Source organism: Channa argus, chromosome 1 (assembly GCF_033026475.1).
Source record: "Channa argus isolate prfri chromosome 1, Channa argus male v1.0, whole genome shotgun sequence".
Classification (NCBI taxonomy): Eukaryota; Metazoa; Chordata; class Actinopteri; order Anabantiformes; family Channidae; genus Channa; species Channa argus.
The window spans coordinates 7,158,936-7,186,452 of NC_090197.1; the positions used below are offsets into that span (position 1 = coordinate 7,158,936).

The 27,517-nt window shown below is 37.5% G+C and overlaps 4 protein-coding genes across 4 annotated transcripts; 2 read left to right on the top strand and 2 right to left on the bottom strand.

Moving 5' to 3' along the window:
* Window positions 1–109: 109 nt before the first annotated feature.
* psmb12 (proteasome 20S subunit beta 12) lies at window positions 110–3,303 on the bottom strand. Its single transcript, XM_067479106.1, has 6 exons — window positions 3,170–3,303; window positions 2,675–2,745; window positions 2,058–2,189; window positions 1,099–1,228; window positions 860–1,004; window positions 110–546 (listed from the first exon to the last, which is right to left on the bottom strand). Exons 1-6 carry the CDS (start codon window positions 3,215–3,217, stop codon window positions 419–421), a joined length of 654 nt encoding a protein of 217 aa, XP_067335207.1. The 5' UTR covers window positions 3,218–3,303; the 3' UTR covers window positions 110–418.
* psmb13a (proteasome 20S subunit beta 13a) lies at window positions 3,224–6,279 on the top strand. Its single transcript, XM_067479079.1, has 8 exons — window positions 3,224–3,363; window positions 3,620–3,707; window positions 4,190–4,287; window positions 4,564–4,704; window positions 4,860–4,975; window positions 5,195–5,253; window positions 5,501–5,652; window positions 5,977–6,279. Exons 1-8 carry the CDS (start codon window positions 3,302–3,304, stop codon window positions 6,086–6,088), a joined length of 828 nt encoding a protein of 275 aa, XP_067335180.1. The 5' UTR covers window positions 3,224–3,301; the 3' UTR covers window positions 6,089–6,279.
* A 478-nt stretch (window positions 6,280–6,757) lies between these two features.
* Window positions 6,758–12,355, top strand: psmb8a (proteasome 20S subunit beta 8A). Its single transcript, XM_067479094.1, has 6 exons — window positions 6,758–7,047; window positions 7,313–7,454; window positions 8,036–8,147; window positions 8,854–8,983; window positions 9,436–9,640; window positions 12,064–12,355. The coding sequence occupies exons 1-6, from the start codon at window positions 6,898–6,900 to the stop codon at window positions 12,150–12,152; spliced, it is 828 nt and encodes a 275-aa protein (XP_067335195.1). The 5' UTR covers window positions 6,758–6,897; the 3' UTR covers window positions 12,153–12,355.
* A 3,274-nt stretch (window positions 12,356–15,629) lies between these two features.
* On the bottom strand, window positions 15,630–26,454 carry LOC137101260 (major histocompatibility complex class I-related gene protein-like). The gene is made up of 8 exons (XM_067479443.1): window positions 26,254–26,454; window positions 24,659–24,919; window positions 18,961–19,239; window positions 18,341–18,643; window positions 17,616–17,729; window positions 17,368–17,385; window positions 17,146–17,162; window positions 15,630–16,618 (listed from the first exon to the last, which is right to left on the bottom strand). The coding sequence occupies exons 1-8, from the start codon at window positions 26,303–26,305 to the stop codon at window positions 16,574–16,576; spliced, it is 1,089 nt and encodes a 362-aa protein (XP_067335544.1). The 5' UTR covers window positions 26,306–26,454; the 3' UTR covers window positions 15,630–16,573.
* Window positions 26,455–27,517: the final 1,063 nt, after the last annotated feature.

A 27,517-nucleotide genomic window follows, 5' to 3' on the forward strand; every position in this document is an offset into this window, starting at 1 on the left:
TTTCAGAAACTTAAAACTCTTATATTGAGAATGTTTATGAACACAGTATAAACATATTTTACTTTGCTGTATCACAGACCTAAAATAACCGAGTCAATGGACAAAGCAATGTTGGAAAATATGCATTTTTATTTGTTTTATTTCTTTTACATAAAAACAACAAGACACAGGAAGAAAACCTGAAATCTGAGTGGAAATGTTCTAAAACTCATTGAATTATATTTAAACTAACCTGTTAAACTAACCATAACAGACTTAACTGTTTTCCCTTTTTTCATACATCAATCATAGATTTCATGTCGTTTTTCAGATTTCTGGTTTTTCAGAGGAGTGTGTGTTTGTTACACAGTCCTTAGAGTAAATTGTGATTAACTTCTAGCCTACGAATAAAAAAAAAAAGATTAGTGGTTTGACGACGTCACTCATCATGGAACTTGGGCAACTTGTTACCAGGAACAACCACATGCTCTGCTCCTTTCTCTGTGATCACCACCAGGTGAACCACACCTCCGCTCACGTTGTCTCTGCCCATCGCTAAAGCAAGAGCTGTGAAGAAGAGAGGAAGAAAGGGAAGAAGAAAAGCAAGAACAAAAAGCAGGAGAAATAAAGGCACTGACAGGCTGACATGCAAAACTATAGTCACTATTAAAACATCTAATTGTGTTTTTATTTTGTGATTTAATTTTACTTTTGTTATATGTTTTTGTGTGGATATAATGTTGCTGCTTTTATTTTTAACATCAGCCTGCTTAAGGACTGCAAATGAAATTTTGTACTATGGTTAAATCTGACATATTTACATATTTTGAGTCACCTCTTTACCAACTTATCAGTATTTAATAAAGTAATTCAAAAGTACCGTTAGTGGCAAACTGTTGACATTCCTCTCTGCTCATGTTGGGTTTGTATTTAGCATCAACGTAGCCGTAGATGAAGGTGCTGCCTGAGCCACCGATGGTAACAGGCTGACTCACTAACATCCCACCTAGAGACACAACATACACCTGGAGAAAGATGGAGATCATGTATTAGAGCTACATGCAGCAAGGTTCATGTACTACACTCCATCATCCTCCGTGATGTTTTGTCACTCTCTACCTGAGGTCCTTTCTTGTTGTCCCAGCCTGCTGTGAGGAAGCCAGCCTGCAGCTCGTCTTTGTTGTTGTAGCACAGCTCCTTTAGCACCGATGCTGCTGCTATTACCAGAGGAGGCGACTCCATCTGGACACTGTAAAGATCAAGAAATATCAGGGAGGATCACATTTTAAAGTTGGTGCTGTTTTAGTAGAACATAGTCTAAATCCCCTCAAATAAGTTTTTACAGATGAAGAAGAAATGTTATGTGTGTTTACTTAATGAGTGTCTAACGCATATAGGCTGTGTATTAGTTACAGTTGGGTGCATCCACTTATTTTGACATGACAACAAGAGCAAAACAAAGAATTGTTTTCATCAACATAATATTTAATTCACATTTAGTTAGTACAAATGCTGTTTAACAGAAACTAAAGTTATTTCTTAATTAATTTATCAAGGGGAGTGCAAAGCTTTGCACTTTTGTAATATTGATGATCTTACTTTAACTTAATTTTATACACTCCTTGATATTTTTTATAAAATCTGATGATGAGGAACATTTGTACAGGCTGATGGTGAGCTTTAGGTTTAGGGTGAAGTGTGCACTGCCCTGAAATGGCATTGAATTATTAAACATTAATGTTTGTACAAGCTAAATGTTATCTATATGTAATTTTTAAAGAAGGAGGTGGTTGACTTGGCATCTGTAAAGTTTAGAGGAAAATTAACATGAAAATAAAATGTGGCTGGAGAGAAAATATCAGGTATTTTTTCTCTGTGTTCAAACTAATATGCACAGATCACTGGTGGACAGGGTTCAGTTGGTCGCTGTTACTGGTCTGTGGCTTTTCAGGCCTTCATAGCAGGCATTGAAGAACTGTCTGTTGATCAAAACCAGCATGACAGTTTTATATGTTGACCCCTGCCCAACACATTAAGTGTTATTAAAGTAGCTGATCATAATCATGGGTATTCAGTACCTATGGAAGGAGAGGTGAAACTTTGCAGCCTTGGTGACAGCCTGAGCGTCTGCCAGTGAACCGGCCATGCAGCAGAATATCCGGTCATGAACCTGAATCACCTTGTTGATGGTCTTAGATGAAACATATTCCCTGAAGAAAGAGAGATGAAGGCACATTAGCACCAAAAAAGCAGGTTTTGGAATTGTTCTTAAGTTTGCATTAAAAACAATCCTAAAGCACAGTTTCTCATTCGATTCAGGAGCATGTGTCGATACCTTTGACTATTTTAACTGTAAGTATATATGATATAAAGTTTAAATACAATCAACCGATGAAGTTCTGATGTTAATGTAAATTGCTGTTGTAGCATAAAGGTTGTTAATCATTATTAGATGCTCATGACAGAAATACAGAAACTCACTGATTTTGGAATATGTAAAATTGCAGGATGTGTTCTGGAATGCTTTTAGTAGAAAGTTGTTTTTATTTGCTTATAAAAAGCAATATACTAATAAAATATGTTTTAAAATAGCTACCATCCTTCAAATAATGTGCAGAGTCTTTTTTTAATCTGTATCAGTAATTTAAACAATGAGTCCTTTAACACAAAGAGCAGTGTTTTGTCTCATCCTCACCCTCCAATTGAAGCTCTGGAATCTGAACCAATCACAACTCCTCCATCAAAAATGGCAGCAATGATGGTGGTCTAGGAAAAAAAAAGGGGGGGGGGGGGGGGAATTAGGATTTTATAGCCAGAAGAAACACAGGGTTATACAGCACCACAGACATCCTTGTTTTTCATAGCTGTATCAATGTTATCCATTCAAACAGACTGGGGAAGGCTATGAATTCTGGGACTTGTAGTTCGGTGAAGGGGTGGTTTTTCAGTGAAGATTATGAAAGTGTAGCCAGTCGATTTTCTTAGCGAAATTCAAGGCGCAACTTTCAGACCTAACATACAAACATTTACTGCTAATAAAACTTCAATGTAACTTCACTTCACTTTACGTTACGACTCAGGTACAGCATCACCTGTTCTTCCGCAAAATCGAGCATGGGGCGATTTAGGATTCAATAGGATTTGCTGGTGCTCTAGTAGACCAAGATATTAGTTATCTGGATGTACTCACCCCTGTGCTGACCCCTTTGACTCGCGAGTCCGTGCAGTGTTTCTCCATTTTCAGTCCCAAATCGAAAGAGAGGAAGGAGAGGTGACGCTCAGGCGCACTGAGACGCGCAGCGGAGCGGCAGACTGATCCACTATGGCGCTAGCAAATGTCCTCGATATTCCTGCAGCAGGGTTCAACTTCGACAACGTAGCGAGGTATGATATTGATTGTATTACTTCTGAGCAGCAGACTTTATCAATATGTCAAATTAAAGTAAAACTGTCGGTTAAACCGAGTTTTCAGATCAAAAGTGAAAGTAACTTTTTCCTACATGTTTATCAGTTCAGTCAGTGAAACGTTGTAGTGATGATGTGTTCACGATCTATTTATTTTTGCAATATTATACATTCATCACTTCTTCTCAATAACTTTCCTCCCCTCATAACCCCTCTTTTCTCTTCCTTTCTCCAGGAATGCTGCATTAAATGGTCTCTTTAAAGGAGGAGAGGCTCCTAAACCAATGAAAACAGGCACCACCATAGCAGGAGTTGTGTTCAAGGTGAGTGTAAAGCTGTGAAACTGCACTAATAAAATATGAACTGATAAAAAAAACTTTACTGTATTTTCTTTGATTTGTCTTTGTGGTGCCTTTATGTTTTCTTTGGTCAGTTACTAAAATGGTGCAGTAGATGTGAACACAGGTGTCCAATGGCACTGATTTCAAGACCTCACAAATGTGTTATAATTGCAAAACATCTAATCCAGGAGACAATCAAGGTGAAGTAAATGGACTTAAACATTTAATGAAATTGCTCACACATGTCTTTCATTGATGCAGTGCCATACAGTTATCTGCCCTTTTTATTCGTAGTCATCCACTGCTGCACCATCTCAGATCTTAGCACAAAGGCACCACTGGGTTTTATTTCTATGAGAATTAAACTACTTTTCTATAGATCTGTTATTGTTCTGCATGTCAGGCACTATGTTCTCAGTCATAAACTTGTTTAGTAGTAACCTAATTTAGCTGTGTTGGTGCAGGATGGAGTGGTGCTGGGAGCGGACACAAGAGCTACCTCCAGTGAAGTGGTGGCCGACAAGATGTGCGCCAAGATCCATTACATTGCTCCAAATATATAGTAAGTGTTGTGAGAGTTAGACTGAAACCAAGAGAGAAGAAATCTACCTGCAGATAGTCCCTATTTTCATTTTGTGATGTTCAGTGTTGAGTTGTAATTAGCATAAACTCTTTTCCTGTGATTGTGATTTCCCTAGTGATTGATGGATTCAAAGTGATAACTCAAAAAGGAGGCAGTAGCTCAACTTTTTGATCTTTCTCTACTTTTTCCATTTGGCCTTTTTGTTTTTAGTCTGTATCTAATCTGCCTCTTATTCCTCTCTCTCTCTTTCTCTAGTTGCTGTGGAGCAGGAACAGCAGCAGACACAGAAAAGACCACTGATGTCCTCTCTTCCAACCTCACCATCTTCTCCCTGAACAGTGGGAGGAACCCGCGTGTCATCATGGCCGTCAACATACTGCAGGATATGTTGTACAGGTTTGTGTTGCACACACACTTCTCCGTTTTCAGACTCGTGGGAATGAGTTACCTGTTAGTTAAGATTATATATTAAAGCTGGAGTTAAACTCATAGTTTATTAAAAACCTGTGGTGATAATCAGACTTCCATGTCTTGATTTCTCCATTCCTCAGGTATCACGGTCAAATTGGTGCCAACCTCATACTGGGAGGAGTAGATTGTACTGGGAACCACCTGTACTCAGTGGGACCATATGGAAGTGTAAATGAGGTGCCATATCTTACAATGGGTATGTAACATTGTTAGTGTGGCTATTTTTTCTTGTATTCTTAATTCCTGAAGTTTGTGTCACTGTGTCCACTTGTGCTGGTTATGGAAGTGAATGTATTCATAACAGCAAATACAAGCGTTTATGGTATATATTGATTATATCAAAAATGTTCTGTTGGTGTATTTTCTCTAGGAATATGTCCAGTCTTTATTTTGACTTTATTTTGTGCTCATTCAGGATCTGGTGATTTGGCTGCTCTCGGGATTTTAGAGGATGGATTCAGACCTGACCTGGAGGTATGTCATCTGGACAACTGTTATGATATTTTGTGACTGATAATTTGAACAAAATCAACAAAATCACATCACTTAATTATGGGAAAGTGTCTAGATTATGGAAAATGTTGTGAAAAACAATTCTTATCTTTATTGAACTGTGTCTTTCATCAAATAGAATGAAAATGTTTTGCTGCAGTTGTTCTTTAAAACTGATGAACACTTGTCTGTTTGCTCCTCCTTCCATCTTCTCCCTGATTCCTCTCAGATGGAGGAGGCGAAGGAGCTGGTGCGCGTTGCCATCCGTGCAGGAATCATGTGTGACCTCGGCTCAGGCAGCAACATTGACATCTGTGTCATCACCAGACAAGGAGTGGACTACATGAGACCGTACCAGGAGTCAGAGTTTAAAGACAACAGGTAGGAGTGTGACTTTATTCAACATGTGCTCTTTGGGCAGATTCTTAGAGGCAGAGAGTTTAAAAAAAGATACAGTGTAGTTATGTTATTGTGTATACACATTTACTTTTGAGTCAGTAGTGAATATCTTTAGTCTTTTTCTGTGGATCTGACAATGATGCATTAACATTTTATGTGACATGTTAGTGTAGGACACTGTCGTTCAGGGACCCAAAGGAAAATCCAACTTGTCACATTTATTTTGTGCAGGCACTTTACAGATATCAAGATGATAAGATTTATTCTGTAAAACAACAAAGTTTAACACACTATATCCCTTTTTAGGAAAATGAAATACAGATATCGTCCAGGCACGACACCGGTTCTGACAGAGAAAGTCGTCCCCTTAAAGCTGGAGGTTGTAACGGAGACGGTGCAGCAGATGGACACAGCCTGAACCTTGACACATAAACACCACAGGTTTAGGTGTTACATCTCTAATTTCATTACAATGTTGTTCACCAGGTTTTATCAAATAAAGAAAGGAACAAAACATCTCAGACTTATATTGTCCTCATGGTTTCTACTGCTACCAGATTGTAAAATGTTTGTTTTAATAGTATAATAATAAAAAATTATTAAGTTTGATACTTCTGGGTTATTTGTTTCATGTTGGGTAATTTGGTAATTTTATAAAGGTTTGTTTTATTCATTTTTAGTGAATGTTTTGTAATATTTTAAGGGACAGCCTTTTAGTTATATCAGGACTATAAAAAGAAGAGTCTACTAAGCATGCAATGCTAAGTTCTGTCATAAAACATGACATGAACATTATTGTATTTTTAATACAGCATTCTTATAATAATTGAATACTCAAATGTATTATTGTTTCAAAACCCTGAATACTGCAGTTCCGCATAGAGACTGATGATGAGCCAACACAGTGCTCTCCTATTGGTTTGTGCAATTCCGAGCCATTTATTTAATGTAAGCTAAGCTTTTTATTTAAACAATGAACCTTTGATTAAAATCAGTCAAGAGTGGTTCACTATAATTATTTTTATTTATTAATAATTGTTTGTGTTGTTGACTAAATTTACACACCTTCAGAGATAAAGTTTTTTTTTTATCCTTTCACTTTCGACTTCTTTGTCACGTACAAGGAAATTATCCTTGTTTCTGTCGGTCGCTTTCCTCATTTAGAAAAAACTTATAACCTGCAATTAAAAATATAATCAGAAATTAGTTTATCCACTTTAATATACAATGGCTCTTTTCGACGTAAGTGGTTTCAAGTCTTATTCCGAGCTCCGGGAGCAGATTCTTCCAACTCGACAGACGCATCTCGTCGACAGAACCAACCACTACAATTTTGGGAGCAAAACTCAGGAATTTGCTGTTCCTGTAGGAGTGGACGTGAGTATTATTTCACCGAGATTTGGTTGGAATTCACTGAATATTAACATCATTGAATCCAGTAAACCTGCATGAAGCATGACGCGTCAGACGCTGTGTGGTTCCGTTTTTACGCGTCTGAGGTGTGTTTGCTTTGTATGAAATGTTATATCAGTGGTTATTGTGATAATTTTAAGTTATGATAGATATTTCTCTCTCATGTTCTCACACACACATTACACGTCTTGCGGTTCACTGAGTTTTCTTTTTTTTGGTTTGATTCCAGCCGTCCGGGTTTCTCCAGTCCTGTAACCATGATGGAGGTGTGTGTATTGAGATGAACCACGGTACGACCACCCTGGCCTTCAAGTTCAGACATGGAGTCATTGTGGCTGTGGACTCCAGAGCCTCAGCTGGACGCTACTTAGGTAAATCTTCTTTCAAAGTTTTCTTTTTTTGTCCTTTTGGCTTATCCTGTGAGTTCAGGGTCGCCACAGTGGATTATTAGTCCGTATGTTGATTTGGCACAGTTTTTATGCTGGATGCAACCCTCCCCCATTTCTACTGTGCTTGGGTAGAAACCCCTGTTGGGGGTTCAATGTCTTGCCCAGAGACACTTCGACATGTGATTGATAAGAGCAGGGCACAAACCTCTGACAATATGGTTGGTAGGTGGTCACTCCACCAACTGAGCACCTACAAACACAAAAGTTCATGAGCATAAATTATATCTTGAAACACCTCCTCATCAGCTCAAGGAATAAGAAATCTTAAAGACATGTTAAGTTGTTGAGTTCAAAGGTTTGGGACCATGATCAAAAAATACAAATACTGTAACAAACAAGGGCTGAACAGAATAAGTGGTTACAGATAATGTATGAGTGAGAACTACAGTATGTGAGAACGTGCAGACTCCACAGTTATTTACGCACTCCACCACCATGCTGCACCCATCCTATGATCTGGTCACTAAATGTCTGCTTTCTCTGAATGTGTCTTGGCTCTGCAGCTTCCAATGATGTCAACAAGGTGATAGAGATCAACCCCTACCTGCTGGGCACCATGTCAGGCAGTGCAGCAGACTGTCAGTACTGGGAGAGACTCCTGGCTAAAGAATGCAGGTTTGTTATGTTTGACTCTTTGACCTCAGTGTGTGGAGTGTGTTTATTATCTGTTTGTTAGTCACTATGTTGGCTACACTCTTTGTGCAGTGTTTTGAATATTGTTGTACTGTCATCACATTATCTTCCACCATCATCTACTGAAAGGATCAGCAAATCACTATTGTAGATACTCTGGTCCAAAGTAATAATGACACATAAGGACATATATAATATATATATAAATATAATATACATCTTGTTTATATTTAAAATCTATCCAGCTAGTTTCCAGTAGTACAGAGGCACAACCACCCTAACATAGCAGGAATGTGATGATGGTAAAATGCTGAAAATTGTGAATGCAAAGTTACATTAACAACATAACAATTACCGTGTCCACCTCTTGAACCATGTACAGGATAAGGTTATTTTGGGGCTGTATATATTCTCTGCAGCCATGTTGTCTCTGACCAAAATGCCACCGGCAGATTGGCAGGGTTTTGTCTTTTAATGGATTTATTTTAAATAAAAAGATACATTAAATATTTTAATCCAAATTAAATTAAATCTGTCATGTCTGTGGCCTGACAAACCCATGATGAGATTTATAAATTGTTTTTTTTTCCACTGTTCACAGGCTCAGGCCAAACTGACTGATTAGTCAGCAGATTTTTAATATGAATTGCTTGATAACTTTTCACCATTTTCAACCATTTTCTTCCAGACTGTACAGGCTGAGGAACAATGAGAGGATCTCTGTGGCTGCTGCCTCCAAACTGCTGTGTAACATGATGCTGGGTTACAGAGGCATGGGTCTGTCTGTAGGAAGTATGATCTGTGGATGGGACAAACAGGTAAACTGTGGGGGTGATGGTGTGTGATGGTGGGGCTGAGGTTTTCACATTTGTGAATAGATATAATACAGTATATAGGTGCATTAGCATTATATATGCTTATTAATAATTACATTAACTAGGAAGTAGCTACTTTTCCTGTTGACATGGCCTTTATCTTTGTAACATCTATTAAAATACACACTACTCATAGGTAACATAGAAACTCTATGTTTATCAATTTAAGATAATAATGAGTTCACATAGCAAACATTTGTACTGCAGCTAATCTACAAAATAATTAAGGAAAAGGTTACAGACCAAAGAAAAGTTACATATATTACATCTAGAAATACACAAAACCACTACATATCAACATAGCATATAAAAATTACCATATGATTCTGATTTGTTCTCTGCCACTGGAATTTTGCTTTATGTACTTCTTCTAATCATATGTTACTATTCTCCAGGGTCCTGGTCTGTACTATGTGGATGATAATGGGACACGTCTCCCTGGTCGTATGTTCTCTACCGGCTGTGGGAACAGTTACGCCTACGGAGTGGTGGACAGTGGATACAGAGAAGACATGACAGTAGAGGAGGCGTATGAACTGGGGCGTCGAGGCATCGCTCACGCTACACACAGAGACGCCTACTCTGGTGGAGTGGTCAACAGTGAGTACAGTCTGAGAATGTCCTTAAACTTTGTTTCATTATATCTTTTGTTTTTATTTAAGGTTTGGATTTCAGCTAAACTCAATGTTGTCACTTCTTATTTGTTCCTGATTAAAACCTTAACTATTAGATGAGCAACCATGAAATTTGGTTCCTAGAGGATATTACAAATATTCATGTCCCATTTGGGGTGAAATGTACAGTGAACCCCTAACAGTTCATTCCCCTCCCCAGCTGTGCAGTGCTGGTCCAAGACCAATAGAAACTGGAGAGAGTTGCGTCAGGAAGGGCATCTGGCATAAAAACTGTAAAAAAAAACCTCAACCCTGAACTCACGGGATAAGACGAAAGAACAAAAAAAAAAAACAATTTAGGGTGAAGTGTAATAAATTTAGTTACCCTCTCTTTACATCTAGTGCAATAATCACATTAGCAATTCTCTGGAGCAAGGACCACACATTAAAATCTGAAGCCTCCAGAACATCTGTGACCTGGGGAAAGCTTTTGGGGCTATGCTGTGCATGTAGTAATAGCAGAGCCCCAAAAGCCTTCTTGAGAAAACTGACAGCTGACAGTCAAAAAGATGTGGCAAAATTGGTCTTAGGTTTTCGTAGTGTTGAAGACTAGCAGCTTAAGACTTGATAAGGATATGTAAGCTGTATCGGCATAGACAGTGTGGAAATTGAAATGGTCTTGGCCAAGTGAGGTTTACGAATTTCCATAATATCAGTTGTGAGCTCTAATCATATTCATTTGCACAATGCCAACGGCTTGCACATGCAAAAGTAATTAGCTTTTGAAAAGTTATTCTGCAGTTAAGCATTTTAAGGTAAAAGCTGCATAATTTGATTTTGCTTTACATTTATAACACCAGTTCGCATCAAAGTCATCACTTTACAACAAAACTTTACACATTTAGGGAAAACCCAACAAATTCCCTTTGAGCAAGCACTAAGGCGATGATAGAGAATAAAAATGTCCTTTAACAGAAGAAACCTCTGGCAGAACCTGGCTTAGGGTGGGCAGCCATCTGCCTTAACCAGTTGGGGTTGAGATAATAGGTGAATGAGGAAGTCACCTCAGTAAGTTGATGAAAAATAAAGATGGCATGCTAGATCTTGGGCATGAAAAAGCTACAATTCCTGTGGCTTGACTGAATTCTTTTATGGTGGATGACTGTTGTACTCAGCTCAGCTTTGAACTCTACCACCCTCAAAAAAGTGACCAGGGGTTAGATATTTGGACTCTTAAGACTTTTGAGCCAAGGTTGGGAGAAACCTCCAAACACAGAGTGAGGACAGCCTGGAGCTAGTAATGGAACAACTTTGTGACCAAAGTAGGACTGAAAAACTGGTCAAAAGAATTGCAAATTCGGCATGGAATGAGTGCCTGGAGACTTGGTATCAGAAAGTAAAATTATAGGCTTAAGTGAATGTTAAGTGTAGAACAATGCAACACTGGCTTCCCAGTGCATCGGAAGGTCATAGTTAAGGTGAACTAGGGGTATGCTAACCTGGCATTCTTGTGCACGAGAGAGGTAGAAGTAGTTAGGGTGACTAAGAATATAAAAAGGCAGCATCCTGGTGCCTTGTGGAGGTAGAAATAGTATACTTGAAATATGCAAACCTGACATCTCAGTGACTGATTCAGAAATAATGCAAATTTGGCAACGCAGTGCCTGTGACTACAGGCCTTTTTGTGGCACATTGTGTTTGTAGGTCTTCTGGGACGAATATGGCACACAGGAAAGTTGCAACCAGATGAGGCTGGTGCGTGGAAACTGAGCCAATAGCTCTGAATATGGTGTGTAACGTGGTTGACTTTGTCTTGCATGGATGCTGACACTCAACTGTTTTAAGAATGACGCTGAAAAGTCAGAGAGAAACTTGAGATGGTTGCTCGTCCTGGAGTACATCTTTAGCTACCCCTGTCAAAGACATGGCCCCGCGGTTTCTCCTGGGGCAGACTGAGGTGACTGACGGGATGAGGGGATGGGAAGAATGTTCTAGATGTTTTCAATGTCGGTTGAAGAGATTCGATGAAGTGTGAATTTCATAGTGTAGATGATGACCATGAAGGACAAGGCCTCTGGTCAGATAGTTGGCTTAAATAGGTGAGGTGATATTTGACATAGTTATTGCTGGTAGATTAGATGATGTATATCGGGCTAAGCATGTTACAGGTGATCTGAAGTTGTATGTACAAAAATTCTCAGCAACTTCATCACTAATGAAACAACAGTATTTACGAGATTGAGAATAGGGTGTGTTTGAGGTGTGGTCCCGCTCCGAACTTCAGATACTAATCTAAATTTTAAAAATTTAGCAAACTGTTGTGTAGTCCTAGAATGTATACATTTGTAAAAATGTTTGAACATTTTTATTTAGATATTCTCATCCCTGTGTTTCTGTGTGTTTCTCTAGTGTACCACATGCAGAAAGATGGCTGGATAAAGGTTTGTAAGGAAGACGTCTCAGAGCTGATCCATCACTACAGAAAAGGAATGTTCTGATTTTGACCCTAATCCCGAATGAGCCTCTACATTTTCAATATGGTGACAAGGAGTTTCTTCTTAAAAATATGTTTTGTTATGCTTTTTTCAACCACAATATTTTGATTTAGGGGGGAAAAGTTATTTGCACAAACACACATTTTTGACATATGATTTAAAAATTAATGACGTGTTACAGCAGAGTGCATAAGTGTGTGGTCCATTTCTGAGTTTTGATAAAATTGGTTAGCATTCCTTCATAATGCTTTTAGAAGCAAATATCTCTGCACCATTGAAAGTGCTGTTCAATGATTCTGTGTCACCAGAGCTTCCACTGTACCTCTGTTAGCATATTTCTATTAATAAAATATGTTGCACGCTGTAACTTTAATGTTACTGTTATTGCAGCTCTAGAAGCTTACATGGCTCAGTGTTTTGTTATTTGTCTAAACGAGAGACTAATAAACAATCTTACAAATACAACTATAAATTAAGACTGATCTCACTGTTCTGTACTTTAATACCATTAACCTTCACACCTACAGGCAATTTAGATTCACCAATTAATCTAACATGCAAGTCTTTGGACTGTGGGAGGAAACTCAATCACACAATCTCAACGAGAACATTCAAACTCCACACAGAAATGCTGGAGACGGCAAGGGATTTGAACCAGCTGTTGGGTGGCAGCGCTAACCACTCCACCACCATGCTCCCAGAAAAATGTAGTTCTTAAAACCAAGCCAGGTTTATTGAACTTTCAGTCCAGTTGCTGGACATACACCTAAGTATTTGCCCTTCTGAGCAGTATTTACGGCCATTTCCATGATTTTTTGGATTTAGCTGGGGCAGCGTTTTACTGTTCAAGTCCACCCGCAGCTCTGTGGTCTTACTTGTATTGACCTAGGGGCCAGAATCACAGTACTGTATTCCTCCAATGCTCTATAAGTGATTAACCCCAAAGAGCCAGGGTCAAATCTGTTAAAAACACTTAACTTCTTGGACCATTCAGTGCTGCCTTCACCCTGCCTCATACTGGATAAATAGGGCAATGGTTTAAATCTAGAAATGTTCCTCATGGTTCGTTCCTCTAAAGTCTCACAGTGCACCTCCAATAGATGGGCTATATTATAGTCAGATTTTTGAAAATGCAAAATACAATTATAATGTATTTATACACTATCTTTGCACTTAGAAAATCATCCAAATGATAACTACTATGATAAAAATTTGCTATATGAGCAGGGTGTATTTGTTGGGGGGTATTTTATAGGCTGTCAACTACAGGACATAATATCTACTTAAAAATATATTTTTAAAAGTCAAGACAATAGTGTCATGTCAGTTTTTTTTTTATTGAATGATAAGTGGAACAAATGTGAATTTGGTTATAAATATTAGTATTCCCTTAAAAGAATTATTAAAGTCTTGTATAAATCTTGATGAATAAAACGACTGTAACCCTGTATTAAGCCAAGCTGACATAGTGGATGCAAATCATTATGATATAACGTATAAACAAATGTTAATCATATACAGTCGTGCGAAAGTTAGTACCCCTTTATTTTTTACATTTTTGTGTGTGTTTGTAAAAACAATAAAAATCATCTGATCTTATTAGGTATATAAGACAACATAAGACAAACAACATCATAACTTTTTTCACCATGTCATTACTTATTTAAACAAACATAAAAAAAAACGTGGGCAATACTGTGTACTACCCATGATTCAATAGCTTCAGTGAAGTAGTTGTTTCCTGCATGACTATGGAGTAATTTTTCTATCTTATATCAAGAGTATATTTTTCTCAGATTTCCTGTGCTCCACCTCATATTTTGAGTGGTGCAGGACATGTATGAGAGCTGTAAGACCGTGGTGAGGTGCTGTAGGTGTGACAGAGGAGTTCAAGGTGGAGGTGGGTCTGCATCAAGGATCAGCTTTGAGCCCCTTCTTGTTTGCTCTGGTGATGGACAGACTGACAGATGAGGTTAGACAAGAATCTCCATGGACTATGATGTTTGCAGATGACATTGTGATTTGTAGTGAGAGCAGGGAGCAGGTGGAGGAAAATCTGCTCCCCTTTCAGGGGAATGGTCGGAAAATAAGTCTTGAGGAAAATTAAAATGTTAATTAAGCCTTTGTGTTCTTTTTGGTAAGCATTGAATTTTTCCTTGGAACTCCCCCTTGGATGTCATGCAGCTCGCCTCATTTTTATTCAGCCAAAAAAGACCCATGTCACACCACTCTTTAGATCTCTACACTGGCTTCCTGTAGCTGCTCGCATCAGGTTCAAAGCTGTTTCTTGCTCACAGGGTGGTTAACTTGACAGCTCCCGCTTACCTCAACTCACTCATTCAAGTCTACAATCCTTCCCGCCCGCTGCGATCTGCCAACAAACGATGTCTGGTGGTCCCAGCACCGCACAGAAGACACCAAGCAAAACTTTTTAGAGCAATGATCCCAAGATGGTGGAACGAGCTACCAAACTCTGCACGCTCAGCAGACTCCCTCCCAATATTCAAAAAACTGCTGAAAACAGAACTCTTCCGCATCTTCCTATGCACTTAAATCTTAAAAAAAAAACAAACAAACAAAAAAAAAACTTCTCGTGAACTGTGAACAATTTTCTGATGGGACTTTGCTTTGATGTTTTCTCCTTGACTTAGATTTTTGCTGCCTTGTACCTCACTTGTAAGTCGCTTTGGATAAAAACGTCTGCTAAATGACTAAATGTAAACGTAAATGTAGCAGCATAAGCATTTTACTTAATATCGTATTGAAAATATTTTCTATCAGTGAAATTCTTCTCTCCTCTCAATTGTCACCACTGTATGACATTAATTCTATGTGTTTTCTTCCGTAGTTGTCTTTGTCCTTCTCTGTCTCTGTCTCTCTGTCCCTTTCTGCAGGTGTCCCCAGCTTTGAAGCCGTGTGTCTTCCAGCGTGCAGCTACTGGTCCTACCAACCTGCCCGATGTTTTGTTGTTGCTCTGTTCTTTCCTCCCTTCACTTTCCACTCACCCCAACCGGTCGAGGAAGATGGTCGTCCACCCTGAGCCTGGTTCTGCTGGAGGTTTCTCCCGTTAAAGGGAGTTTTTCCTCTCCACTGTTCCCTCGGCTTGCTCCAGGGGGAATTGTTGGATTCTCTCTATACATTTTAATAGTCGTGACTTTATTCTGTAAAGTGCCTTGAGATGACTTTGTTGTGAATTTGCGCTATATAAATAAAGTTGAATTGAATTGAATGTGATCTTAATAAATTACTCTGGTCAAATACACTCATGACACTGTATTTGTAAAATTTAGCAGGATAAAATCAATTAATATATTTGGTAGAAATCAGCTCTGCTACTTTCTGAAAATAAAATAAAAACTAGAAATAGAAAATAGAAACACCTTTCTTAAATAAATATATTTAAGAAAGCTGTATAATTTTGTGAAACAAATATACACATACATTTTAAATATACAACAAATAAGCAGATAATACTTAAACTGGGTTTCAGAAGAAATTTATTATTTTTAAAAAGCCAAAGTGAAAATGCGGGCTGTTATACTATGTTATCTAATGTACATCAAAAACAGAATGTATCATTACAGATTTCAAAGAATTAAAACAAGCTTTGACTGAATTTCAAACTGCACTCAAGAAAAAAATTTAAAAAATAAATGATTCTAATCAAACTGACTGATTAAATAATTTACACATAAAATTTGTATAATATGACATATGTAATTTTTAAATGAGAAAAATCTAGTTTACTACATAAATCAAACTTCTAAATAAAATAATCTTCTAGACCCCACCCTAACTGTAGAGATTATAGATCATTTATACACAACACAGCTCTAAAGACCTATACAACATAACAGCACAGAGAGAAACACCAGCATCCCAACAGAACTGCTGTGAAACCAAATTCTACTTCAGCTTAACTCTAAACCAAAACCATTAAAGGGGAAATCATTCATAATTCAGTTAATGGTAAATTCAATCATTTGTATTTTTGATTAATTTACATGTCTGTGTGCTGTTTTTTGTTTCTCTCTACTTGTCTCTTGCTGCAAAGATCCCTCTCCACAAAACAATTACAGCAACATGTGGACAGTACCTTCGGTTTTCTCCTGATGTTATTTACTCACTGTGGAAGATTTACTTCAACAGAAATACTTCTAAAAGCTCTGACTGTCACATGTTTAACAAAATCAACAGCAAAAACAAAACTGCAAATAACAGTAGTCACAGCAGAATGTAGAATGTACAAAACAGCAGAATGTATAACAGTGGAAATTATTGTAAAAACATAGTATCAGAAAATAATAAAATATCCAGAAAAATCCTTTGTAGAGCAAATTATGCACATTCGACCAATTTGATTTTCTTTAAGATTTTCAATTTTGTTGTTCTACATTGCATCTTTGATTTTTTTGACAGCAGAATCACGCAGTGGTTTTCACCATCTTCACCTGCTCTTCACTGTTCTCCTGTTAAAACAGATTAATGAACATGGAGAAATATTGAACCGTCAGTTTTCATACATTTTCTTATTTTACTCTATACAGTGCGTGAAGGTAAAGCTTAAAATCTGTTGTGTGACTTACAGTTTTTTAGCACATACAGTAAAAACATATTTATGTTGTGACACTAAATCAAAGACTAAGATTTCAGCCTATTCTCATTCCCGAGGTGTTAAAAACCGGCACTTTGCACGGTCCCTTCTGCATTAAATGCTGACATTTAAGGTACCCGTTTGTGTTGGTGACTGATGCTCTGAGCTTTCAGTGTAGTCAATTAGAAACATTGTTGCATCATTATATGCCAAAAGACATACTAAGCGACACAATTTGACGCCTTAAGAAGCTTCAATATCTGATGCTGTGGGATGAGAACATGTTGGAAATGCATCATAGGAGAAATTTCTAATCTAAAATCTAAAAGACCTGTTACATCTTGAGTACAGTACACAGTCAAATGTGATGGGATTGGTAATACATTTATATTAAGTACTCACAGATGATGTCTCTGAACCTACAAAAAGAAAAAGAAAATGTAATTAAAAATTATAAATTCTGAGAGTTACTGAGTGACATGAGAGACAGATCACTGTTGTCTGACTTGTTTGTCAAGGTCTTCATATTTACATTTAAATAGGTTTAAAAGCAAACACATAATATCCATATATTACAGAAAGACCGGAAAAAATACATCAAATTGTAATATTCAAAATACTCACTCTTAGCAGGTTTAAACCCTGGAATAGAGAACAGTAATACACAGTTAATATTTGTTCTCAGTTTATCAAAAGACACTGTTACAACCTATTTGTACTAATTGTTATCAAAAGTGTACACTTTGTTTTGACAGAAGCACCTGATAAAACGAATTAAGTTTTAAAAAAAATTAACGAGAGATATGCACGTAATAAACATTTGTTTCAGTATAATTTGACGTTAAAACTTTATGAAATTGGTAAAAACATACCTTGCTGCTCTCTGTTATTCTTTCCTTTCCAGATGAAGAATACAGTGATGCAGACAGCCAGGAGGATCAGTCCTACAACAACTCCAACTACAGCACCAACAGGAAACTCTGAGCCTGAAATCAGAACAGAAAATTTATTTCACCACTGAACCTCTAGAAAATCATATAATCTTTAACACAACTTCAGCAAACTTGTGTCCCTTCACAGATATAAGTAAAATAATCAAATTCGTTTTGGAGAAACTGTCAAGTAGTAATAATGAAAATTTAGAAAATGTGCAACACTGTTCACATAAAGAAATGCTGCACTTATCAGTAACAGTTAGTGATTTGTAGGACATTTATATAAAAATGCAAAAGTAAAGAAATTTAGGACATAACGATACTGTTATGCTTTCCTTATTGTTTAATAAGTAAAATCTCCAAATATTAAGTAGAGATATTATCTTAATAAGAACAGGATATATTTAATACAACTGACTTTGACCTTTCACGACCTATATATATAAAATCTAAATTTATCAGTTCATCCTTGTGTCCAAGTGGATGATTAGCTTAAGGCAAATCTGTAATATCACTTTAATGAGAATGGGACAGACGGAGAACCCGAATCCAAATATTAGCCTAGATGACAGGAATTGAAATGACAAAAAAAATTATAATAATAATAATAACACAATATCCATCTTTACTAATATATCCATCACCTAAGATTCTAGTCTTACCTTCATTGATTCTGACTGCAGTTTTGTCCAGTTTAATGATAATGTCGTCCTTCACACCAGCGAGCTGAAACACACAGTCGTATCTCCTCCAGTCTTCAGGTTTGACTGATGAAATGTTCAGGTCAACTGTCATCTGGAAGGTTCCATCATGGTTGGAGAGGATCTCTCCATGGTCCACGTCCTCATGAAGCTCCTGTCCATCTTTGCTCCAGAACATTGTGGCTCTGTCAGGGTAGAAACCTGTAGCGTGGCAGCTGACTGGAGAGGACGGAGACTTCTGGAGCAGAGACACTGAGGGACGATCTGGAAGGTAAAGAGAAAATCGGTTTATTGTTTATCAGTAATACATGTATAGTTCCTGTTTGATGCAAGTTATTTTAAATGCATTGGTAATGCATAGATAGGAAAAGAAGTGTAGAGAATGGTAACAAATACAAAAAGAGAAGTAGGACAAAGCTGATGACATTGACATATGGGTAAGAAAGTGATTGTTAAAAAAGTATGATTAAGAGGGAGAGTCAAAGGGGGGAAAGAGTTGGAGACAAACTAATGAGGGAAACAACATAACATGTAGAGGTAAAACTAAGGAGAAAGAAGTAGATCATATCATGTGATTCTACCTGTTCTCAGCAAAGAGCTCCTTCCATAGTTCACATACTTCTTCAGCCACTCAGGACACTGTTGTTCCAGGTAGGCCTTTCTGTATTCTAATTCAGCTTTGTCATTATTCCACTTGTTTTTGGTAGCAACAGCCTCTTGTTTCGGAGCAATCCATGTGTTTGTCTTTGTGTCCCATGCTACAAAGTCTTCTCCATCGTAACCATACTGTCGATAACCACTAACTTCTCCAGTCTGATCATCCCATTCACAGCCGTACATTTTCTGGTAAATGTGTATACCTGCGAAAGAGAAACACAGGCTTCAGTAAACAACAGTAAAATATCAGGACAGTCAGTTGTTAACAGTTGACATTTACTCCAGAAACACATAATCATTTTGACATTTGTCTGCATTATTTCTCATCACTCTGTGCATTTTTATTATTATCTGTGTGGAAAGTGTTGCATTTACTCCAGAAACACATAATCATTTAAACTGTTGGCCGTGTGGCTTAATGTGAACTGCAGGAACAGACACACTGAGGTGGAGTCCAGACCAGCAGATACAGATTTAACCTGATCGTGGGCTCAATGTTCACACAAACAACACCACTCTTTTATTGACTTGATTTATTGATTTTATTGACTTTATTGTTCAAATAATTATATAACTTTAATAATTAAATACCACATAGTATTATCAAATAGTATAGATTCCATTAAACACACACAAACAAGTATAACTTAGAGACAAAATGTATGCAGGATAACTTAGGCTTTGGCTATTTAATTCCGATCCAAAGTTAATTGTTTTATTTCCGATTTTGTATGGATTTAATGTATTTTGAAAATATTTTATTTAAAATAAAAAAAAATAGACCCATCTTTTAAACATGTTGACACAGTTTTAATTTAAACTGTGTTGAATGAATTTAGCTGTTTTATGCAAATACATTTCTTGTAAATGGTTCACAGTGTAATCTGACAGAAATTAATAAAACATATGTAAAGTGAAATCTTCAAATTTCTTGTTTTGTTTGACATATATTGATACATATATAATGATTTTATGTTTAATTAAGATAACAATAATAAAAATAAACATAAAATTTAAATGTTATTTATTCAAACAACTCCAAGAGCCTTTAGTCTTTCACTGTATTTGTGTCAGATCAACAGTTCTGTTAACTGTTGATCTGAGCGACAAAGAGAACATAAACATGTTTCTGTTTAACTGCATTTTAAGTTATTTTCTATTAATAATATCACCGTGAACATGAGTAGAAGTTGATGTTGTTCAGAAATAAATAAATTTTAATTATCTTCAATCCTATTGACGATTGTTTAGTCAAATGAAGCTGAAACTCTGTTTGTGTCTGTTATAAATACAGTTTATTGTAATATATTTACATAATTTACACTTGTCTAAAACATTCATTAAATACTTTATTTACTGAACTCTGGGACATAAAACATAATTTGATCATAATCTGGATTAGACGATTATATTGTGAATTTGGAAATACCAATAAATCTGTTCAACAATGAATTAAATGTGTTGCTGCCATTAAATCATTGGCTCATGTGGATCCAGCATGAAGTGAAAAACATTGACACACTGTGGTTTGATCTGAGCACAGTACAAATAATTGATAGACGTGGGAACTGTGTGTCCTAATTATTATTTGGACAGTGTGTCTGTGGTCAAACATAAAGTCTAAAAGTCTCCACAGAACTAACAGCTGATCCAGCTGAACCTCCGTCATCACAAACAGACGGGGCTGCAGAGGACGCTTCAGAGGAAAGGACGTCTCATGTCTCTAAAGACACATTTCCTCTACTCCTCTCTCCTCAAATCCTCCCGTCATCTTTAGAGGGCGAAACGTTTATTAGTAACTTGGGATGTACCCGCTGGCATCTGCTCATGTGAATCTTAAAATCAGATTTACTTTTCAGAAGTTTAATTAATTTCCTGTCAGTTAATCTCAGTCTGTCTCTCCTGTTCATCTGTGAATGAGCTGTAAAACCAGGTTAAACTGAACGTTTCCTGTGAGGTCGGTGTCGGGAACATCAGCTTCAGTTTAGCTCACGTGGCCCTGTCTGTAAACTAACGTCACATTTCCAGTTAGTTTGTTGTTTGTCTGCGTTATTTATTTATCACTCAATGGGCCATTTTTCCATCACTTGAAACTGTATTTTATCATAGACTCACTGGTCACTGAACATTAATTTCGTGTAATTCTTGTCCTTATTTTTTATTTGTTATTATTAATAAATTCATAGTTTACATTGTGATAACTCAGAAAGTAAAAATTAAAATGATATAAAACCATGAGAAACAGCTCATTTTAACCCCTTTTACATTTAATGATTAATTTAAATATTAAATGTATTTAATCATCAAATTACAAAAAACATTTTTAACATGTTTTTTCTTGATAAAAGATGATTATCTGATTGTCAGCATTTTAATATTGATTTCCGTTGCTCGATCAATGACTTGTTTTCAGCACTATATAAACTCAGAGAGCTGAAAATGTTCATAATTCACTCTTCATCTGTTCACTGATGCAGAGCAGATGTGACACATGGAATAATTTCCATTATCAGCTTCGAGTCAGATCCAGTAGAAGAGTTCAAATCTAATCAGCTCAGGCTTCGTGCTTTTCACATTCAGACACCCGGACGACTTTCCGCTGAATCGCAGCTGCTGTTCGTGATGTTTGCTGACAGTTACAGCAGCTGAACTGCAGCGTGTTGGTGTCGATCTTTTTGTTAGCGCCGTCTAACGTCACGCGTGTTCAGAGTGGGTGTAGTTACCAACGGGCTCCAGCAGGGGGCGCTGGGAGCTGCCGAGCTTTGCTGTGGGACACACCGCGTCCTCCCTCCAGCCGTTAAGAGACACGAGCTGAGGAAAGTTCGCGTCCGCGTTTCATTCATACAAATCCCCCTTTTCATCTACGAGTCCCTACGTCAATAACGGCTTATGATCACGTGTGTGTAGATGGACGTGAACACGCGCTTAGGAAAGTATTTGTACTGCAGGGAGTTTGTTTAATGTGAAGTAATGAAGTAAATTGTCAGACACGGTGAAGCTAACAACATTAGCCTGGTCGTGTTAATCGCGTTGTCGCCCGTGGAGCCGTGTTGGCGCCGACCGCGGTGGCAGCCGATGCGGCTGGTGTCTCAGCGTGTCCCCGACTTTGTGGTCACGTCGTCCGAGTGTGTGTGTTACTCCGTGACGGTACTGTCAGCTCTGCACGTTGAAGCTGGGAGCTGAAGTGTGTTAGAAGGAGCAACAAGTTGCTTTGTGGGATGTTTTGTGAGTCGCTGCCGATGTTTGTGCGACGCTTTTCACGTCAGCGTCAAAAGTCGGACACGTTACTGCAGGTGTTAGTGTTTACTGACAGAACAGAGCTGCTGTCCTGATGTTTGACGTCTGTTTTTTTTTTTTTTCCACGGTAATATTTCAGCACAAGCCGCTGGTGTTTGTCCTGTTTCAGTACTGGAGGTGTTCAGCAGCAGAACTGTGCACACGGTGTGTTTTTAAAGTTGTGCTCACTGGATGAGATCACGCTGATAATCCAGTCATTCAAACACGTGAGCTGAGGAACGTTTGTGTCCCTGTTTCATTCCCACAAATTCCTCTTTCCGGGGCTTTTAAACAGACACCGGCTGCATCTCAAGTCTCTTAGAAGATTGTTAGTCGCTCGCCCTGAAAGTTGCTCTGCTCCTCCACGTTGAAGGACGTCGCTGAGCCTCTGATGTCGCTCTGAGGATCGAGGACAAACGAGGACACACGAGATCCTGCTTCGCTTAAGTCCTTTAACGGACAGACACACGTCTTCATTGGAAACCTGTTGGGGACTGGACGCTGCAGCTGATCAGACTGAACTGAACCTGCATCACAACACCAGCTCAGTTTCTTTTACTGTAGTAACAGAATCTAACAGTCTCAGGTTTTTATCTTATTTGTTTCAGATCTCGTTAAAACTCACGTTAACTGTTGATCTGATTGACAAAAGAAACAGGAACAACTTTCTATGTTTACATTAGAAAGTTTTTCTCTTCAGGTTTTATTATTTTCTACTATTAATAAAATCATCATGGACATGAGCAGAGTGTGACGTTAAGAAATAAACACAACTTAATTGTCTTTTATAATTTATATTATTTAGTCACATTAGGCTGAAAATCTGTGTGTGTTGAAGTTAAATATTGGATACTGGATGCAGGTTTTAATAAATACACAGATGTTTGTCAAACTGTTTTAAACACAGATTGAAAGAAAAACCACTCAGTGTCCATGATGGGAGCTGTGTGTCCTAATTATTATTTGGACAGTGTGTCTGTGGTCAAACATAAAGTCTAAAAGTCTCCACAGAACTAACAGCTGATCCAGCTGAACCTCCGTCATCACAAACAGACGTGGCTGCAGAGGACACTTCAGAGGAAAGGACGTCTCATGTCTCTAAAGACACAGTTCCACTGCTCCTCTCTCCTCACGTCTTTTCCCTCCGTTTATCTTTAGAAGGACGGACTAAGATGAAACATTTATTAGTAACTTGGTCTTTACCGTGTCTGCTCGTGTGAGTCTTAAAATCAGATTTACCTTAAAAAAATAATAAGAAAATTCGGAAGTTTAATTCCAGCCTCATTAATTCACTTCCTGTCAGTTAATCTCAGTCCGTTTCTCCTTTAGTTCAGACTTTAGTTCATTGTAGCCAAATGTTTCCAGTTTATTCCAACAGACTGTGGCTTTGTCACTAAGTTAAATGCAGGTTTCTGAAGAGGATCCTGGACCCGGATCATCAGCCTCTGGAGGATCAACATCTGCTCTAACACAATATTCCAACATGTCTAAAGACCCACAGAAACCTGCTAAATGTCAGATTGTCCTTTGTCAGACAGCAGGTGTCAGATATTGAACTTTGACTGTGGAAAAAGAAGTCTTTAGTTCTATGGTTTGGTTTTGCTTTAAAAAGAAATAACTGGGTCATTAAAAATAAATATTTAAAAATTTGGCCAAGAATCCTTAAGTATATGTCAGTAATATCTTGTATTTTATCTTTTATTTAAATAGACGTCAAATCAACCTGCAGCTTCTCACACGTCGGTAGTTTCATGTCACATTTTACTGTGTGTCTTCTTCATTTGATTGTTATGTGTGCTTTTATTTTATTTGTTTCACATCTCAGTAAAAGTTTTGTTGACTGTTGATCTGATTTACAAAAGAACCATGGACAACTTTTTATATTCATTAAACATATAGATTTTAGAATTCATGTCAATTATTCAGTCATGAGACTGAAAATGCCCAAGTGTTGAGTATAAAGGGGGAGTGTTCTGGTAGCCACATCCCATTTAACCGCAGCGTCCCAGGACCTTTGTTGCTCTTCTTGTTTCCTGTCTGCTCTCCACTTGCATATATTGAATAGAGGCAAAAATGCAAACCCATAAACAAAAACAAAAACTTTGGAGAACGGAAGAGCGGGATTGTCAACCATAATATAGTATATATGACTATTAGTCTAAGTCTCAATAATGTTTATATTAAAAATATAATAAATAAATGATTGTGTAAATAAACACGTCCACAACAGAATAAAACAGTGTTAATGAATCAAGTAAAGTTTGTGTGTGTGTGTGCATGGACCCTTGTTTACTGTACAAAAAGCAAGGTGGAAAAGAATTTCAGTAAAAAGTGAAACAAACAAACCTCCAGTTTGGTTGAAGCGTTCTTTTAGAATTCCAATGTTGGCTTTGAAGCTCTGCTGCGAACCCATGAAGTTACCAGTGTTCCTGTCCCAATACTGTGGATCTGCTGCCTCATTTACCCAGTCCTGCTTGGGTTCTGCTTTCCTGGTGTTGCTGTCATAGTAAACAATCTGAGCTTCGTCAACCATCCCAACAACCACAAACTCTGGGAAGTTTGGGACTTGAGAAGATGCAGTGTAGAAATACTTCAGAGAGTGAGTCACTGTGAGACAAAGTTTTACAGTTTTATAAATGACTGAATAATGAGAATTTCCTTCTAAATGAATCAAATGTAATAGTCATGCAATCATATATCTTTCCCATCATGTGCCCTCACAAATTCTGCCTTGGACTAAAAATATTTTGTAAACCTGTCCAGAACATAAATATTTTTCCTGTGAATTAATTCACAGGATTATACACAAGTAGGAAGTTTCTACTGCAGTTTCTTTTTTCTATTATAGCTGATAAGGTCAGCTGATATATGTTAGCCGACTTAGTGTAGTGCAGTTCTCGGCTATGTAACTATCAGTGTCCAACTTTGTTTTCTATATTGCAGTGTTACAGTCTGTGTACAGTAAGATTAGATTAGATTCAATGTTATTGTCATTACACCTGTACAAGTACAAGGCAGTAAATAGACATAACAAAGACATTTGTAAAATATTCTTTAGGGAATTGATTAAATAGTTTTTAAACTGCCTATGATTTTCAAGAGGATATTCTTACTTCAAAGTCTAGGATGTTATGACCATAGTAAGGTATATTTATATTCAGTTGTCATTCATTTTTTTGTGCTTTGCTATTCAGTACATAAAGGAGTAAGAATTTATAAAATAAGGTTTCAATCTTCTGGTGCCTTCTCTATCAGGAAATGTGTCAGGTTACACTGAAGTGAAGACAATTAATGTGTTATCTTACTATGTGTTACAATGTGAATGAAATTAAAATGTTTGGCTTCAGCAGACGTCAGTAAAAACGTAGTCAACTAAGTTTCTATAGTTAAAAATAAAAATTCAAAACGTAAATTGCAGCATTTAACTTACACAGTTGTAGAGACATGTAAAAGTGCAAAGTGTGTCGATCATCTCAAATGAATAAAAAGGCTATTGGAGCAATGACTAAAGTAACTAACGCACTGAACATGTAATTTGTGAATTTTCACATCGAAAAGACGTCAGGTGAACCATCTAGTGATTTACATGTCACAGTGCATTGATACTTGGATTTAAGTCAGTCCCCTATTTCACTTCTTTAGTTGAATGTGCGTTGGACGGTACCATGTTATTCGCTTTTTTGACCAGCACCAATATGGCGAATATAAAATCATGTCGCCAATAAAAGAAAAGATTCGGCAGCTCCTGAAACAGGGCTATGTAATGTAATAAACCCAAGTAAGCAATAAATTATTTGTAAGACCATGATATAAGCTGAGTTTGTTACTTCTTATAGACATTTATATTCTGCAAAACAGATCTCTCTCTATATATGTGTATATATAATGTATACATCTATATATATATATATTTAGTGATTTAAAATAAATGTTGAACTCACCAGCCGCCGCTCCGTGGATTCCCACGAGAAACAGAAAAACAAAGACTTTCATGGCGTCCGGTTCAGTCTAAATCTGCTGTAGATTAACAACGTTACTGTCCACGGAAAGAGACTCTGTCTCCACCTGAGTGTTCGAGTCTGAACTAAGTGGAGAACAAGGAGAGCTGTAATCATAAGACTCCACATGAGCCAATAGCAATTTATTTCGAGCAGTAACGTCACTTAAATCTGGGTTAAATTGATCCACTGAGGTTACTAACGAAAGTGAAACTGAACTCTGCTTATTTCAGCCTGTCTAAGAGGATGCGAATGAAAAAGAGGGTTTTGCTGGGATGGAGGAGGTACTGTCTTGGTGTCCCCACATTGATAAGCCTTCTTGAACTTTTGTTCCCTCAGACCTTGTCACCCCACTGATTTGTTGGCTAGTGAGATGAAATGTGCAGAAAAGTAGTTTCTGAAAAATCTGAGCATTCTTGTTCTTTTACTTTGTACTAGTGCACTGGCAGCCTAAATGTCAGAAACACATAATCAAGTGTTCTGTCATCCATGTTTTAACCCTTTCGGTTTATACTGTCTACGCGGGGTCACCGCATCGTATGGTGATTTGGCGCGATGTCCCTCCCGATGCAACTCTGCCCAGTTTACCGCCTTGGGACTCGCTGTATGATGTGCACAGGTTTACGCAACCTCAACGTCTGACACCGCCCCTCACTGCCTACACTTACACTTGCTGCTAACTGAGCAACTGCCGTCCCCTGTTGTTTCATCCAAATAACAGTCAATAAACGTGGAGAACTGCTCCCTCCAGCGGTTAAATGTTTACTTAACGAGGGCCTCTCCGTTTCTCCATGTGGAGCGTGTGTGCGTATAAATATAATTATTCTTTGAAATCTGGAGGTCATCATTGACGACCAATTGAACTTTACTGACCCCATCGCTTCTGTCTCTCGAAAATGCAGATTTGACCTCTAAAACAAAACCTACCTTTCTACAGTGGTCAAATCATAAAATGTTTGGATGATAACATTAATTGATGCTTTCAATGTATGTAGTTTTTTTTTATGAAATGCAGAAAAAATGCATCGAATGGAACCAGTTATGTTTAATATTGCTCATAGTTTCATTGAAAAAAAAATCTACCATTTCAGATGCCTGTAAAGGGGGTAAATAAACACATGTTTGTGCTTTTACTACACACACACTGCACATAGTCACTAGTGATAGATAACTATCGGTAGGGGACGTCATCAAAAATTGAAGAATG

Bases quoted from the DNA above. Each gene is read 5' to 3' on its own strand.
- psmb12 (XM_067479106.1), bottom strand. From the start codon at position 3,217: ATGGAGAAACACTGCACGGACTCGCGAGTCAAAGGGGTCAGCACAGGG. The intron at 2,746-3,169 runs GTGAGTACATCC...TTTTTTTCCTAG, and splicing joins TCAAAGGGGTCAGCACAGGG to ACCACCATCATTGCTGCCAT. The intron at 1,229-2,057 runs GTACTGAATACC...TGATCTTTACAG, and splicing joins TTTCACCTCTCCTTCCATAG to TGTCCAGATGGAGTCGCCTC.
- LOC137101260 (XM_067479443.1), bottom strand. From the start codon at position 26,305: ATGAAAGTCTTTGTTTTTCTGTTTCTCGTGGGAATCCACGGAGCGGCG. The intron at 24,920-26,253 runs GTGAGTTCAACA...TTTGTCTCACAG, and splicing joins AATCCACGGAGCGGCGGCTG to TGACTCACTCTCTGAAGTAT. The intron at 18,644-18,960 runs GTAGAATCACAT...TTTACCTTCCAG, and splicing joins GAGCTCTTTGCTGAGAACAG to ATCGTCCCTCAGTGTCTCTG.
- psmb8a (XM_067479094.1), top strand. From the start codon at position 6,898: ATGGCTCTTTTCGACGTAAGTGGTTTCAAGTCTTATTCCGAGCTCCGG. The intron at 8,148-8,853 runs GTTTGTTATGTT...ATTTTCTTCCAG, and splicing joins CTCCTGGCTAAAGAATGCAG to ACTGTACAGGCTGAGGAACA. The intron at 9,641-12,063 runs GTGAGTACAGTC...GTGTTTCTCTAG, and splicing joins CTCTGGTGGAGTGGTCAACA to TGTACCACATGCAGAAAGAT.
- psmb13a (XM_067479079.1), top strand. From the start codon at position 3,302: ATGGCGCTAGCAAATGTCCTCGATATTCCTGCAGCAGGGTTCAACTTC. The intron at 3,364-3,619 runs GTATGATATTGA...TCCTTTCTCCAG, and splicing joins AACTTCGACAACGTAGCGAG to GAATGCTGCATTAAATGGTC. The intron at 3,708-4,189 runs GTGAGTGTAAAG...GTGTTGGTGCAG, and splicing joins TAGCAGGAGTTGTGTTCAAG to GATGGAGTGGTGCTGGGAGC.